General features: G+C 43.6%; 1 protein-coding gene across 3 annotated transcripts in view; it reads right to left on the bottom strand.

Annotated features, from left to right (window-relative positions):
* Positions 1-5,796: 5,796 nt before the first annotated feature.
* Positions 5,797-15,054, bottom strand: part of LOC115169322 (zinc finger E-box-binding homeobox 1) — a 98,543-nt gene continuing 89,285 nt past the window's right edge. For all 3 annotated transcript variants that reach the window (XM_029724824.1, XM_029724826.1, XM_029724825.1), the window contains 5 exons: positions 13,451-13,568; positions 12,379-12,848; positions 10,624-12,087; positions 9,406-9,586; positions 5,797-6,949 (listed from right to left, as the gene is read on the bottom strand). In XM_029724824.1, the coding sequence (XP_029580684.1) occupies positions 6,024-6,949; positions 9,406-9,586; positions 10,624-12,087; positions 12,379-12,848; positions 13,451-13,568 (3,159 nt within the window). In that variant the 3' untranslated portion in view covers positions 5,797-6,023. The remainder of the gene's footprint in view (positions 6,950-9,405; positions 9,587-10,623; positions 12,088-12,378; positions 12,849-13,450; positions 13,569-15,054) is intronic.

The following is a 15,054-nucleotide window of genomic DNA, read 5'->3' as shown; positions in this document are numbered from 1 at the left end:
GTGGGTCATAAGTTTACATACACTAAGTTGACTGTGCCTTTAAACAGCTTGGAAAATTCCAGAAAATTATGTCAAGGCTTTAGAAGCTTCTGATAGGCTAATGGACATCATTAGAGTCAATTGGAGGTCAGAACCTCAGAAAAAAATCAGAAAAAAAAATGTAGACCACAAATCTGATTCATCCTTGGGAGCAATTTCCAAACGCCTGAAGGTACCACGTTCATCTGTACAAACAACTGTATGCAAGTATAAACACCATGGGACCACGCTGCTCAGGAAGGAGACTCGTTCTGTCTCCTAGAGATTAATATACATTGCTGCGAAAAGTGCGAATGAATCCCAGAACAACAGCAAAGGACCTTGTGAAGATGCTGGAGGAAACAGGTACAAAAGTATCTATATCCACAGTAAAACGAGTCCTATATCGACATAACCTGAAAGGCCGCTCAGCAAGGAAGAAGCCACTGCTCCAAAACCGCCATAAAAAAGCCAGACTACGGTTTGCAACTGCACATGGGGACAAAGATTGTACTTTTTGGAGAAATGTCCTCTGGTCTGATGAAACAAAAATAGAACTGTTTGGCCATAATGATCATCGTTATATTTGGAGGAAAAAGGGGGATGCTTGCAAGGCGAAGAATACCATGCCAGTATCATGTTGTGGGGGTGCTTTGCTGCAGGAGGGACTGGTGCACTTCACAAAATAGATGGCATTATGAGTATTGAAGCAACATCTCAAGACATCAGTCAGGAAGTTAAAGCTTGGTCGCAAATGGGTCTTCCAAATGGACAATGACCCCAAGCATACTTCCAAAGTTGTGGCAAAATGGCCTAAGGACAACAAAGTCAAGGTATTGGAGTGGACATCACAAAGCCCTTACCTCAATCCCATAGAAGATTTGTGGGCAGAACTGTAAAAGCATGTGCGAGCAAGGAGGCCTACAAACCTGACTCAGTAACACCAGCTCTGGCAGGAGGAATGGGCCAACATTCACCCAACTTATTGTGGGAAGCTTGTGGAAGTCAACCCAAAACGTTTGACCCAAGTTAAACAATTTAAAGGCAATGCTACCAAATACTAACTGAGTGTATGTAAACTTCTGACCCACTGGGAATGTGATGAAAGAAATAAAAGCCGAAATAAATCATTCTCTCTACTATTATTCTGACATTTCACATTCATAAAATAAAGTGGTGATCCTAACTGACCTAAGAGAGGGAATTTTTACTAAGATTAAATGTCAGGAATTGTGAAAAACTGAGTTTAAATGTATTTGGCTAAGGTGTATGTAAACTTCCGACTTCAACTGCATATTATAATGATTTAAAAAAAATAATTTATACTAATTACTTAGAGATTTTGTTTAACAAGTAATACTTTTTTCTCAAAGACGGTCAAAAGTATTGGCACCCGTTTTCAATATCTTTCAATACTTCACATTGCAAGGATAACGGCACTGGGCCTTTTCCTAAAATGTTTTGTGAGATTGGAAAAAAATATTGGGAGGGATCTTAGACCATTGCTCCATAAAGAATTTTGTTTACATTTGTTGGATGATATAAATGTCTGGCGTCGAAATAAGGATGCATAAGCAGAAAATAACCCCATACCTAATGTAAAATATGGTTGTGGGGCCCCTACTAATGACAAGCATCAATCACTACATCAACCATTGTCTCCTGACTCCCACTAAGAACTAAAGAGCAAGTATATGATATTACAGATGAATTAAACATTGTTACATAAAAATAAAGATCACCCAATCTCAGAAATGCTTTCTTGTATTTTATTGTGATGGTGGGGTCATAAAAAAAACATATAAAAACAGAAATTAAACAGAAAATGTATAAAACAAAGTGTAGCCTCTGACATATAACAGTACAATGTAACAAATTGGCACACAACTGAAAGAAAGAGTATGTTGACAAAAAAAGGGAGTTACGTATATCTTCATAACAACAGCGAGGACTCATGCATTTAGTCACACAGTTAGTTTTCAGTAGCTTCATATCAAATTAAGGACAGGTCAGTCTAACAACTAGTCTGATGACGGATGCACATGGAACACTTTTTATTTCTCTCTTCATTTGTGTCTTTTCTTGTTCTTTTTTTCAGCTTAAACAGACATCATGTTAACGTAATACTTCAGGTTGTTTTTTTAAAAACAAACTTCATGACTCCTAGAGCTGTACTTCAGACCGCTCTGGATTCATTGACCTTCAAATCATTTTTCATACTAAAATATATTATTATTGTATCAATTCAAACTACAGTATTGTACACTACAATGTGTGTAATAAATAACCATAAAGAAATATAAAAATAAGACACATAAATATAAAAAGTCCTCTAAAAACTAAATAGGTACACTTTCATCAGTGAAAAGGGTTCTAATACTGCCATTGCTGAAAATGCACACATAAAAAAAAGTACTAAAGCCAAACTGAAAGAATTAAGTAACACTGTTAGGTAAAATCAACTGAAACACGTCATAAAACACAGGGACCATATTCACTAACATTTGTTACCTGAAGTGAGGGTTAGTTTGCCACCATTTTTTAAAACAAGTGCACTCAACTAATAATGGCTGACGCTCCAACACAGGAAAATCCCCTTAAATACAGTAAAAACCTTTCCATCTTATTCTCTTTGTCACTTTTTGTTCACACACACATGAAAGATTACTTATTCATGCTATTGGCCGCATCCCAAATGGCCATGTTTTCCCTACATACAGAGCCCTATAGTGCACCAATAGGGAATATGGTGCCATTTGGGATGAAGCACAACTTAACAAAAAATGTGTCCAAGCAAGTAAACAAACATTATTCAATATGGGCCTTGCGCAGATTGAAAGATGTACTGGCTACATCTGTGAAGTAAAAATAACACTGTTCAATGGCACTTACAGCACACAGGACTGGTCTTGCATAAGGCTGGAGGCATTGGGGTGGGGTACAATGCAGAACTGCCCCCCTCCTGCTTCATATGACCCTATAACACTGATGATCATTGATTAACAACTAACCTAACCAAAAACAAGGCGTATGTCCCAATAATCAAACCTTTCCCCAAATGTGTGCACTTGTTCTCTTCCCTTCATGGATTTGAAAGGAAATGACTGGTATACAAAATATTGTGGAAACTTCTTCTAGTTTAGCCCATGCCTACACCAATCCAATGCTTTTCAATTTGTGGGAAGTATTAACCTTTTAGGGTATAGGGGGCAGTATTTTCATTTTCGGATGAAAAGCGTGCCCAGAGTAAACTGCCTAATACTCGGGCCCAGAGTCAAATATTTGCATATGGCAGCGTGGCATAGAAACGACTAGTTCCTGCAAAGATGTTGGGAAATGCAAGATGTCTTGCAGCTAAGATGGCGAGGGAACTCCTCACTCTGTGCAAAAAGGGGATTTAATATCTTTCTGTATATTCTCAGTTTTTTGGAGTTCCACCTGTAACTGGACACGGAGAGACAAGTTTCTTACAAATCTAGAACAATAAAAGTATCGCCAAAAAAAGGTTAGTTAAAATATTGCTATCAGGTGTAACAGTTGTATGGAAGCATTCACATATCACGTTACTATGTGTAGCTAGGCTGTGTATCTAAATTGATTTTATTTTATTTATTTTGTATTTTATTTAACTTCTTATGGATAGTGGCAGTATTGAGTAGCTTGGATGACTGACGTGCCCAGAGTAAACTGCCTGCTACTCATGCCCAGAAACTAAGATATGCATATTATTAGTAGATTTGGATAGAAAACACTCTGAAGTTTCTAAAACTGTTTGAATGATGTCTGTGAGTATAACAGAACTCATATGGCAGGCAAAAACCTGAGAAAAATCCAACCAGGAAGTGTGGAAATCTGAGAATTGTAGTTCTTCTTTTGAATCCCTATCGAAACTACAGTGTCTGTGGGGTCACGTTGCACTTCCCAAGGCTTGGCTGTCAACAGCCTTCAGAAAGTTTTTCCATCATTCTCCTGTTACTGGGCAGAGAATAGTAGCTCAGTCAATGAGTGGACTGCCTGAGGACAAAGGGCTTGGTGAAGCGCGAGCCCGACAGCGCGTCTCTCCTTCTTTTTCTTCTTGAATGAATACGCTATTGTCCGGTTGGAATATTATCAACGTTTTATGTTAAAAAGACCCTAAGGATTGATTGTAAACAATGTTTGACATGTTTCTACAAACGGTAATGGAACTATTTGACTTTTCGTCTCTGGCACTGCGCTCGCGCGTTATGCCTTTGGATAGTGATCTGAACGCACAAACAAAACTGAGGTATTTAGACATAAATATGGAGTATTTCGAACAAAACAAACATTTATTGTGGAAGTAGGAGTCCTCGGAGTGCATTCTGACGAAGATCAGCAAAGGTAAGAGAATATTTGTAATACTAATTCAGAGTTTTGTTGATGCCAGAACTTGGCGGGTAGCTGTATAGCTTGCTTCGATGGCTGAGCTATGTACCCAGAATATTGAACAATGTGCTTTCTCCGTAAAGTTATTTTGAAACCTGACAAAGCGGTTGCGTCAAGGAGTAGTGTATCTATAATTCTTTCAATAACTGTTGTAAATTTTATCAACGTTTATGATGAGTATTTTTGTAAATTGATGTGCATATTCACCGGTAGTTTTGGTTGGAATACATTTTCTGAACATCATGCGCCAATGTAAAATGCTGTTTTTGGATATAAATATGAACTTTATCGAGCAAAACATACATTTATTGTATAACATGAAGTCCTTTGAGTGCCATCTGATGAAGATCATCAAAGGTTAGTGAATATTTTAGCTGTACTTTTGGTTTTTGTGATGCATGTCCTTGCTTGGAAAATGGCTGTGTGGTTTTTCTTGTTAAGTTTATGTCCTAACATAATCTAATTTTATGCTTTCGCCGTAAAGCCTTTTTGAAATCGGACAATGTGGTTAGATTAACGAGAGTCATCTTTAAAATGGTGTAAAATAGTTGATTGTTTGAGAAAATGAAATTATGAGATTTTTGCTGTTTTGTATTTCGCGCCATGCTATTTCACTGGCTGTTGAATAGTGTGTCCCGCAGGTGGGACGGTAGCGTCCCACGTAGCCCTGAGAAGTTAAACAAGTTTACACTTCAGGGAGGAGAGATTATTGGGACGCGACCAAGGAGGAGCATGGTAAGAATGCTGGATTTGAGGTTGTGACACCTTCCCTGATAGGACAGTTTGGTTATGGCGTCAGATGCCACATCATCATCCACACCCTCTCACCCCTCCCTAGCCCGGTCCCAGATCTGTTTGTGCTTTTGCCAATTCCATTGCTGTCCTTGACAAGCCAAACATGGCAAGACAATGAGTGACAAGGAGTTAACATGATAGAACAAACAGACTGGCACTCAGGCTAACCCCCTCCCACCCATACCCCAGAATCCTCTTTTCTTCTTAAGGCTAACAATCCAACTTAAAACAAAATGCTATGCTAAGGTTAGCTAACATAAAGAAGATCTATAGCTAGTGTGTACATAATCATACTAAAGGGTGAACAACACATCATGAGGCATGTTTTATCCATAGGTAAACCAGGAATACTGTAGTGCAGATGTTTTGTTTTTTTAGAACTCAATAAAATACTGATTTTAGCAAACACCATCATTTGGCAATAAAAAGGTATAGAAATCTTTCTTCAACTGTACAGGTTAAAAGGTTAAAACATGAGCTGCAAAATTAGTAATAACACTGACAAACAGAAATGACCTGGGATCGGATGTCTCACTCTCAGTAACAAATGTCCATGGGTGTTTTTTTTCTTCCTTCTTTTAAAATGTATAATACTTCTATAAACAAGGTCTAAGTAACACTGATTTTTTCCCACAAATAAAAGTCACTTATTTTTTGTCTAGTTCAGGCACACCTGGGTTTGAACACAGTAGTGGACCGACAACACAGCATCAACATGGCAGCCATGTTTGTTTTGTTTCTTCTTTTGACAACAAGACAATATTTTCCTGTCCTGCTATTTGACATTATCAACACAACATTTTTCATTCACTGTTCATCTTGTTTTCCTCTGTTTCTTTCTGTCCATTTTCTAATGTATCTGTAATGTTCTCCTTGTCCACATGCGGTTCTTTGTCCTCTGTTTCCTTACCTTTCTCTGTTACCGCAGTTTCCTTCTCTGCCACTCCTTCCTCCCCCTCCCCATCTCCCATCACCTGTACCTCCATCTCCTCCTCCTCCTCTTCCTCATACACATCCTTCTGCTGTACAGACTCCTCTCTGCTCTCTTCCTCTCTTCTCCATTCCTCTTCCTCCCCCTCCTCCTGGTGTGCCTCCTCTCTCCTCCCTTCTTCCTCCTCCTCCTCTCTTCTCCCTTCCTCCTCTTCCTCACACACCTGCTCCTGCTGTACAGACTTCTCTTCCTCTCTCCTCCCTTCATCCTTCTTTTCCTGCTGTCCCTCCTCCTCTTCCTGCTGTGCCTCCTCCTCTCTGCTCCCTTCTTCCTCCTCCTCTTGCCTCTCCTCTCCAAACTCCTCCACCTCGTAGATCTCACTCTCTTCATCATCCTCGCCCACCTGCACCACCCGTATGTCGTCCATGCTCATGGCTTCCATGCCTTCCTCCTCTCCTTCCTCTTCCTCCAGCTCCTCCTCACTCTCCCTCTCGTCTGAGTCCAGTTGGGAGGGAGGGGAGGTGGGCCGGCTGTCTGACTGCTGCTCCTCTGCTTGGGGGCTCATTTCGGGGGTCATCCTGAGCCGACGCCCCACTTGATGATCTCCTTGGGGCTCCTTCTTGCAGTATGAGTATCGGTGGTTCATGTGCTGGGAGTAGGAGCCCGAGTGGGAGAAACACTTGCCACACTTGTCACACCGGTAGGGCTTCTCTCCGGAGTGCAGACGCGTGTGCTCTATCAAGTGGTGCTTGTGTTTGAAGGCTTTGTTGCAGATGCCACACTCGTGTGGACGTTTTCCTGAAAAGAGAAGAGAGAAGAGTAGACTACTTTAGTGTCCAACAGAAACTTTATTTAAAACCCTCTGAAAGACAAGCAGCCACATACTGAGTTTGGGTTGGAAAAGTTGGAGAGAGAAACAGAGTTTCAAACTCAGCCAACTTCTCCATTAAACACACCACATAGGTGTCTGCTTAAAACCCTATAAAAAAGATTTTTTGGGGGGTGAGAAATCAATCCGTAACCCATTACTCTTGATTTGCTGTGTGTTTATGTGTGTGTGTCTGCGTGCGTGCGCACCTTGCTTTTACCATTACATCAGGTCTGGCACTCTCTACATTACACTACACCTGCCTGTAGACTTACAAACTGTGAAACCAACAGCATTTGTTATGGAAACAGCATCATAAAACAAACCCTCACAATTAAATATAATGAACAAAAATATAAAGGCAACATGCAACAATTTCAATGATTTTACTGAGTGACAGTTCATATAAGAAAATCAGTCAATTTCAATAAATTCATTAGGCCCTAATGGATTTCACATGACTGGGCAGGGGCGCAGCCATGGGCTTGAGAGGGCATAGGCCTATCCACTGGGGAGCCAGGCCCAGCTAATCAGAATGAGTTTTTCAACACAAAAGGGCTTTACTAGAGACAGAAATACTCCTCAGTTTCAACAGCTGTCCGGGTGGCTGGTCTCAGACGATCCCGCTGCTGAAGAAGCCGGATGTGGAAGTCCTGGTCTGGAGTGGTTACACGTTGTCTGCGGTTGTGAGGCCGGTTGGACGTACTACCAAATTCTCTAAAGTGACGTTGGAGGCAGCTTATGGTAGAGAAATTAACATAAAATTCTCTGTCAACAGCTCTGGTAGACATTCCTGCAGTCAGCATGCCAATTGCACGCTCCCTCAAAACTTGAGACATCTGTAGCATTGTGTTGTGTGACAAAACTGCACATTTTAGAGAGGCCTTTCATTGTCTAAAGCACAAGGTGTACCTGTGTAATGATCATTCCGTTTAATCAGCTTCTTGGTATGCCACACCTGTCAGATGGATGGATCACTAAGAGGGATGTAAACAAATTTGTGCACAAAATTGGAGAGAAATACACTTTTTGTACATATAGAAGATTTCTGGGATATTTTATTTCAGCTCATGAAACATGGGACCAACACTTTACATGTTGCGTTTATATTTTTGTTCTGTATAAAACACTTCAGAATATTCCCCCAAAAGGATTCCAGCAGGTCTGTTGCATAGGAATATTTTTCAGTAAAATAAACAAACATCTTAGGGGGAATGGAGATCAAGCAAGCTGCCAAATGCTGAAATGTTCAAATATTCTGCTTGACCGGTCCCCTAGGGGCCCTGGTTAAAAGTAGTGCACTATAAAGGGTTCAACTGGGCCCATCCAACGGGGCCGCTAAACACCCCCGTTTCTGAAGTAATTTGGACACTGCCTGCCTGTCCTACGCCAGGCCAGGATTGCTTCCCAAATGGCACCCTATTTCCTATATGGACCCAGGTCAAAAGTTGTGCACTGTATAGGGGATATGGGGCCATTTGGGAAGCAGGCCCAGGCTTCACAATGCCACTGGCTATGTGTGGTCTGAGAGTAGTGTAGTCATGGCTGGACCAGACCAACACCCACCTGCCCTCTCAGAATAGAATAGAGCACGGCTAATTGTAAACAGACTTTGTGTCCCAAATGGCACCCTATTCTCCTGTGGGTCCTGGTCAAAAGTAGTGCACTACATTTGCACTACATGGGTGCCATTTGGGATGCACTCAGAGCCTTTAATGGCAAATCCAAATCGAATCAAAGTGCTGGAGCCAGTGGTTACGCATGCATCTCACAGGAAATAATTCATGTGTGTTTTAGGAGGACATTAGGTGGTTTAAAGATGCACTATGCAGAAAAATCGCTCCTCCATTTCCTGGTTGCACAAATTCAAATAGTTTGCCTAATTTCAGTTAATGTGACAAAACAAGCAGTTATTGGGTAGAATCTGTACCATCTAAACCGCTGTGAAATATATTTTCCATAACCAAAAATATTTTCAGCTGTTTGAAGCTGGTGTACAAAACCAAAAGTAAAAGACACAAAAATGTAAAATACCAACTTCAGGGAAGAACCATTGGTTTAGCATATGAAAGTAACAGGTAAGGTAAAGACCTTGGTCTTTTAAATTTCTGTCAATGCTATCCACATTCTTCATATCATGCAAGAAGTGAAGTAATGTCTCATAGCACAGACGAGAAGGAATGACATAGGCCGGGCAGCACTCATTAAAAAGTAAAGAATTATCAGAGTAGGAGTGCTGATCTAAGATCAGGTTCCCACCTGCCTGTATAATCTTATACATCGTGATCTAAAAGGCAAAGCTGATCCTAAATCCACACTGCTACTCTGAGATGCTTTATATGGCCCCTGACCCAAAGGACCCGCAACCGCCGGGCATATGATTTACCTGTGTGTTCGTATTTATGCCTGAGCAGGGAGCTGCTCTTCTGGAAGATCTTGTCACATAGGTCACAGGCATACATGCCACTCTCCAGCCGACGCATCTTCTTCTGTGGAGGGGCTGAGTCCGAGTCGTTCTGCTCCTCTACCGCCGACACGCTCTCTGAACTGGTGTCAGCCTTCTCCTCCTCCTCAAAGTAAAAGAGAGATGCTTTAATCATTTATCATTATTATTAAGTATTTCACTTATTATGCTTTTCATTACATAAACATTTTCCCAGTGCTTAAAAAGCTAAATAATTATAATGAAAAATTTGAAATCTGTTCTAATGTGACATTGCTATTACTGTATAATCATGCAAGACTAGACCATAAAAGCCGGAGTATGTGGAACACAGTGTTTCCACTGTCAAAGGCCTTTGTGTCAGTTCTAGTGAGCCAGCAGGAGTACTTAGAGAGATCTCTCTGCCAGACACTGACAGACGTGGGTTTTCAGACAGACACTGACAGACGTGGGTTTTCAGACAGACACTGCGCTGTGAGCCGCTCACATGTATAAACATGCAAGGATTCATTCTGCTAGTCTTTCTTCACACACACACACACCATCCCCTGACTCCTACAGGAGGAATCCAACTCAACTCCAGGCTGCGGCAGATAATTCTGTCTGCTGTCATGCACGCAGAGTATTAGGTAACTTCACCTGGTACATACATCATCCAGCTCAGGGAAGCCTGGAGGGAGCCCAAACCATTCAGCCAGGACTACTTTCATTTTTCCACAGGCAGAGGGAATGTGTTCCAAATTGCACCCTATTCCCTATATAGTGCACTACTTTTGACCAGAGCACTATGGGCCCGGGCCAAAAGTTCTACACTATATAGGGAATAGGGTACCAATTGAGACGCAGACTTACTTCTTGGTGCTGGGTTATTCAGGCTAGTCAGTAAAGCTGCAGGAAACTAAGGGAAACTCACAGTGCATTCCTTCCACTGTGTTCTTCTGCTCTGCTCTTCAACTGAATCAATGTGTGCTGTTAGACATAACACTCTCGTCTGTTGGTGTCTGTACAGTGTGTGTGTGTGTGTGGTATCCCTCTCCTTCACTGATTGATTTTCCCCTAATAGTAATGAATAACCATCTCTGTGTCCCGTCTACTGTATATCTTTCTATTGTCTCATCTCACACATTTCAAACATTCTGAATAGCTTGCTCACAAACCAACCTGGCAGCCATTCAGTATGACGGTCTTCTGGGCTCCGTCGGCCCCAGTGGCGTTGCTGCCTGCTTTAGTGGTGTATGTGTAGGTAAGCTGGGGGATAAGGATAGTCCGTTTGGTGGTGCCAGTGGAGATGGCCCTGAGACAGGGCACGCCGCTGCCCTGGTTGGTGATGGCTACTAGCTGGGTGGTCATGATGTTAACCGGGCTGGAGGTGGCCATCTGGGGGGGGGAAGTGACGTAGATGGTGTTGGTGGTTCCCTGAGCCTGGAGCTGAGTTTGGAACCCTGGGAGCTGGGCCTGGAGCTGGGCCTGGAGCTGGGGTTGGAGCTGGGACTGGAGCTGGGGATGGGGCGTTTCCTTCTTCAAACAGGTGAGGTTGAGGGGTTGCTCCTGGGGGACATGGGGGACCTGGGGCTCTGATTGGGGCTGCTTGGGAAGGGACAGGTCCAGGGGAAGATCTTGAGACTCGCCCTCCGAGTCCTCCTCCGTTTTCACGATGACCCGGCCGCTGGAGGAGAGGTTTAGTGGTGAGGGAGCCGAGGCTGAGACCAAGGGGGAGGCGGAGGTGGAGGCAGGGGAACTGTTGGGAGGTTGGGAAGATGATGTCTCCTGGGTTTGGGCCGAGGCGAGTTGCTCCTCTGTCTGCTCTCCGCTCTTCTCCTGTGTCGCCTGGGTCTCTGTGCTAGGACCTGTTGAAGGTAGAGGGGAAGAGGAACCAGGGGGCTCGACAGTAATCTGACCGGACTGCATCTTCTCAAACCATTTCTTGACTATGTCCACGGGCAAGCTGACGTTGTCGGAGATCTTGGCCAGCTCTTCCTCGGTGGGCTCTGCGTTTAAAGCAAAGTAGGCCTTGAGGAGGGAGAGCAGGTTCTTCAGAGGGGGCTGGCCTGGTGTTATCCCTGCTTCTGCCAGCAGGGCGGCGATAGAGGGGTCCAGGGGGCTGCCTTCGCCCCCCTCCCCATTGGTAGGTTTACAGTGCTGGAGCATGTGTAGTGCATCCAAACCACCAGGACAGTCATCACACAGCAGACATGTTGTCTTGCCTGTCTGGGCCTTTGGTGTCTCACCCTCCTTACTCTGCTCTGCCTCTGCCTCGGTCTGAGCTTCCTCTGTCTCCATCTCCTTCTCAGACTCAGAGTCGGGCTGCTCGGTCTTGACGATCCTGAGGTCCTGGGTGAGTTTCTCTGTTACTTTGGAGGCTGGCTGTGGGTTTGTGGTGGTGGGGGCAGGGGCAGGGGGAGGTTCCTTCTTGAGGAGCTGAGGTGCGCTGGGCTGTTGGGCCAAGCTGGGCTCCAGGGTGTAGTTAATAATGATCTTGGTGGTTCCGTCCTGGTCCACGAAGCCAGGGAGGCTGATGGCTGAGATGACCTGCTGCCCAGCCTGCCCCACCACCCCCTGCTTGGACGTCACCAGCCCGTTGGCCGTCCCCAGCACCTGGCGAAACACGTTCCCATCCATGGCCACCTTGGAAATAAGAGGACCACAATGGAAATAAGTAACCTTTTTTTGTGCTATCCTTGATGAGTAGTGGTACTAAAGCTTATTGTTAAAATGTGTAAAAGTCACTGGGATGATAGACACACCAACAGCAAGGTTAACAAATGCCCACAACATCAAGGGGCACCATACAATAGCTAGATTTGGCCATTTCTGACCGCAAGGGGCCCTTTAAACCTTTTTGTATTTAAAAAAATAATAATTTTAAATGCATGGTTGAATTCTGTTTTTAAATTGCCAAACAAATACAAATCAAACCTTGAGTACGTTCTGCAGGTCGCTGAGATTAATACTGATAGGAGACATCAAACCAACGGTGGGCAGTACCACCGCTTGGACCATGCCCTGTGGCAGCGCCGTGCCCTGGGATACTGCCACGCCACCAGTAAACACTGTCCCGTTAGTCCCTGCTGCCCCGTTAGGCCCCACCGCCACCGGCTTGTACTCATATTCCACCGGCTCTGATTTGATCTGGTTGACGGGGAGCTGCTCCTGAAGGGGCTTGCCATCTGTCTTCTCCCCCCGGAGGAGCAGTCGGGTAGGGGCTACGGGGGCAGTGCTGGAAAGCTGGTTCTGGGTGGTGGGGGTCTGGGAGGCCTTCATGACTGGTCGGGGGGTACCGTTGACAGGCACCATGCCAACACACTTCTTACTGCTGATGTGGGAGCTGTAGGACCCCGAGTGAGAAAACCGCTTCTTACAGTTGGGGCACTCGTATGGCTTCTCTCCTGAGAGAAATTTGTAAAATAAGAAGAATAGAGTAATCAAATAAAGCTACTTCCAGGAAACATCTGAAAACATAAGGTTTGTGTCCCAAATGGCACCCTATTCCCTATATAGTGCACTATGTTTGACACCTATGGGCCCTGGTCAGAAGTAGTGCACTACCTGGGGAGCAGGGTGCCATTTGGGATGCAGATGAACCTATTATTAACAAACAGGCTGAGGTAATGGAGTCATGTCCCTGAAGCCAACAGCAACAGAATTATGACACATTGGCCAGAAGCACAGATTCAATAATTATCATAATCAAGAATCAGAAATTATAGAGCTGCATATTATAAACATATCAAAGGAAATGGTTAGTTAGATACATCTGGACCAACAGTGCTGTGAATATATTGGTGAGTCACTAGGATTCTGTCCCAAATTACACCCTCTTCCCTATAGCCTATAGTACACTACCTTTCACCAGGAGTGTGTCCCAAATGGCCAATAGGTCTCTGGTCAAATATTAGTGCCCTATATTAGAGAATAGGATATCATTTGGGACTTAACCATGTGAGTCATCTCATGTGTGTGTTGCCACGGTGTTGCCAGTATTACTCACCGCTGTGAATACGCAGGTGCTCCTTCAGGTGGTGCTTGTATTTAAAAGCCTTGGAACACTCTGTACACATGAACTTCCTATTCCCCCCTGTTGTTGTCGTGGTTTGGGGCACGTGGCGCTAGCAGACAGACAGAAGGACAGACAGGGGTGAGTGAGGACACTCTCCAGTCAACGGGTACAGCATAGTTTATTCTTGCGTCCCAAATGGCTCCCTATCCCTATGTAGTACACTACTTTTGACCAGGGTCCATTGGGCTCTGGTCAAAAGTAGTGCAAAGTAGTGCGGTATATAGGGAATAGCATGCCATTTGGGACACAGACAATGTGTTTGTTGTGCATGGTGAGAAGTCTCTTCAGTCAATGTGTACAGTGTAGTTAATGTGTGAGTTGTTTATTGGGATGTTTTGGTCTGGGTGAATATATTATGTCCTAGAATGTCACAACAGTACTCTGTCTAAAGTCAGCGCATCCTCATGTTGCTGTCTGAAGGGCGTGTAATGCATTCCTAGTCAACAGTAATAGTAATCCTGCGTGGCTCAGTTGGTAGGGCATGGTGCTTGCGATGCCAGGGTTGTGGGTTAGATTCCCATGGGGGACCAGTACTAAATAGTATGAAACTGTATGCTGTCACTGGATAAAGACAGCATTGTTCAAATTGCTCTGTCAAAGAATAAAGGGAGAGTTCTGTACAGTACAATTCAAATACGGGTTTAAACATTTAACAGGTCAGCTAAAATGTTGTGTTCATCCCAAATGGCACCCTATTCCTGATACAGTGCACATTTCTGACCAGAAAAAATAACGCACTATATAGGGAATAGGGTTCTATTTGAGACGCAGATTTAGTTTGCATATGTGTCAGCAGACAGTGATAAAAACAGAGTTGAGTTAAGACAGATTTATGAATCGTAATGCAAAACAGAAATCCATAAAGTTCATTTATTCAACAGGAGCAGATAAACATCCAGGAATTTTTATAATATACAGTATCAGTCAAAAGGACACACCTACCCATTCAAGGATTTTTCTTTATTTTTACTATTTTCTACATTGTAGAATAATAGTGGAGACATCAAAACTATGAAATAACACAAATGGAATCATGTAGTAACCAAAAAAGTGTCATTCAAATCAAAATACATTTTAGATTTTAGATTCTTCAAAGTAGCCACCCTTTGCCTTGATGACAGCTTTACACACTCTTGGCATTCTCTCAACCAGCTACACATGGAATGCTTTTCCAACAGTCTTGAAGGAGTTCCCACATATGCTGAGCACTTGTTGGCTGCTTTTCCTTCCCTCTGCGGTCCAACTCATCCCTAACCACCTCAATTGAGTTGAGGTCGGGTGATTGTGGAGGCCAGGTCATCTGATGCAGCACTCCATCACTCTCCTTCTTGGTCAAATAGCCCTTACACAGCCTGGAGGAGAGTTGTGTCGCTGTCCTGTTGAAAAACAAATGATAGTCCCACTAAGCCGAAACCAGATGGGATGGCGTTTCGCTGCAGAATGCTGTGGTAGCCATGCTGGTCAAGTGTGCCTTAAATTCTAAATAAATCACAGGCAATGTCACCAACAAAGCACCCCCACACCATCACACCTCC

The sequence above is a fragment of the Salmo trutta genome, chromosome 31 (genome assembly GCF_901001165.1).
Source record: "Salmo trutta chromosome 31, fSalTru1.1, whole genome shotgun sequence".
In the NCBI taxonomy this organism is placed as follows: domain Eukaryota; kingdom Metazoa; phylum Chordata; class Actinopteri; order Salmoniformes; family Salmonidae; genus Salmo; species Salmo trutta.
This window is presented reverse-complemented; position numbering and strand designations above follow the sequence as displayed.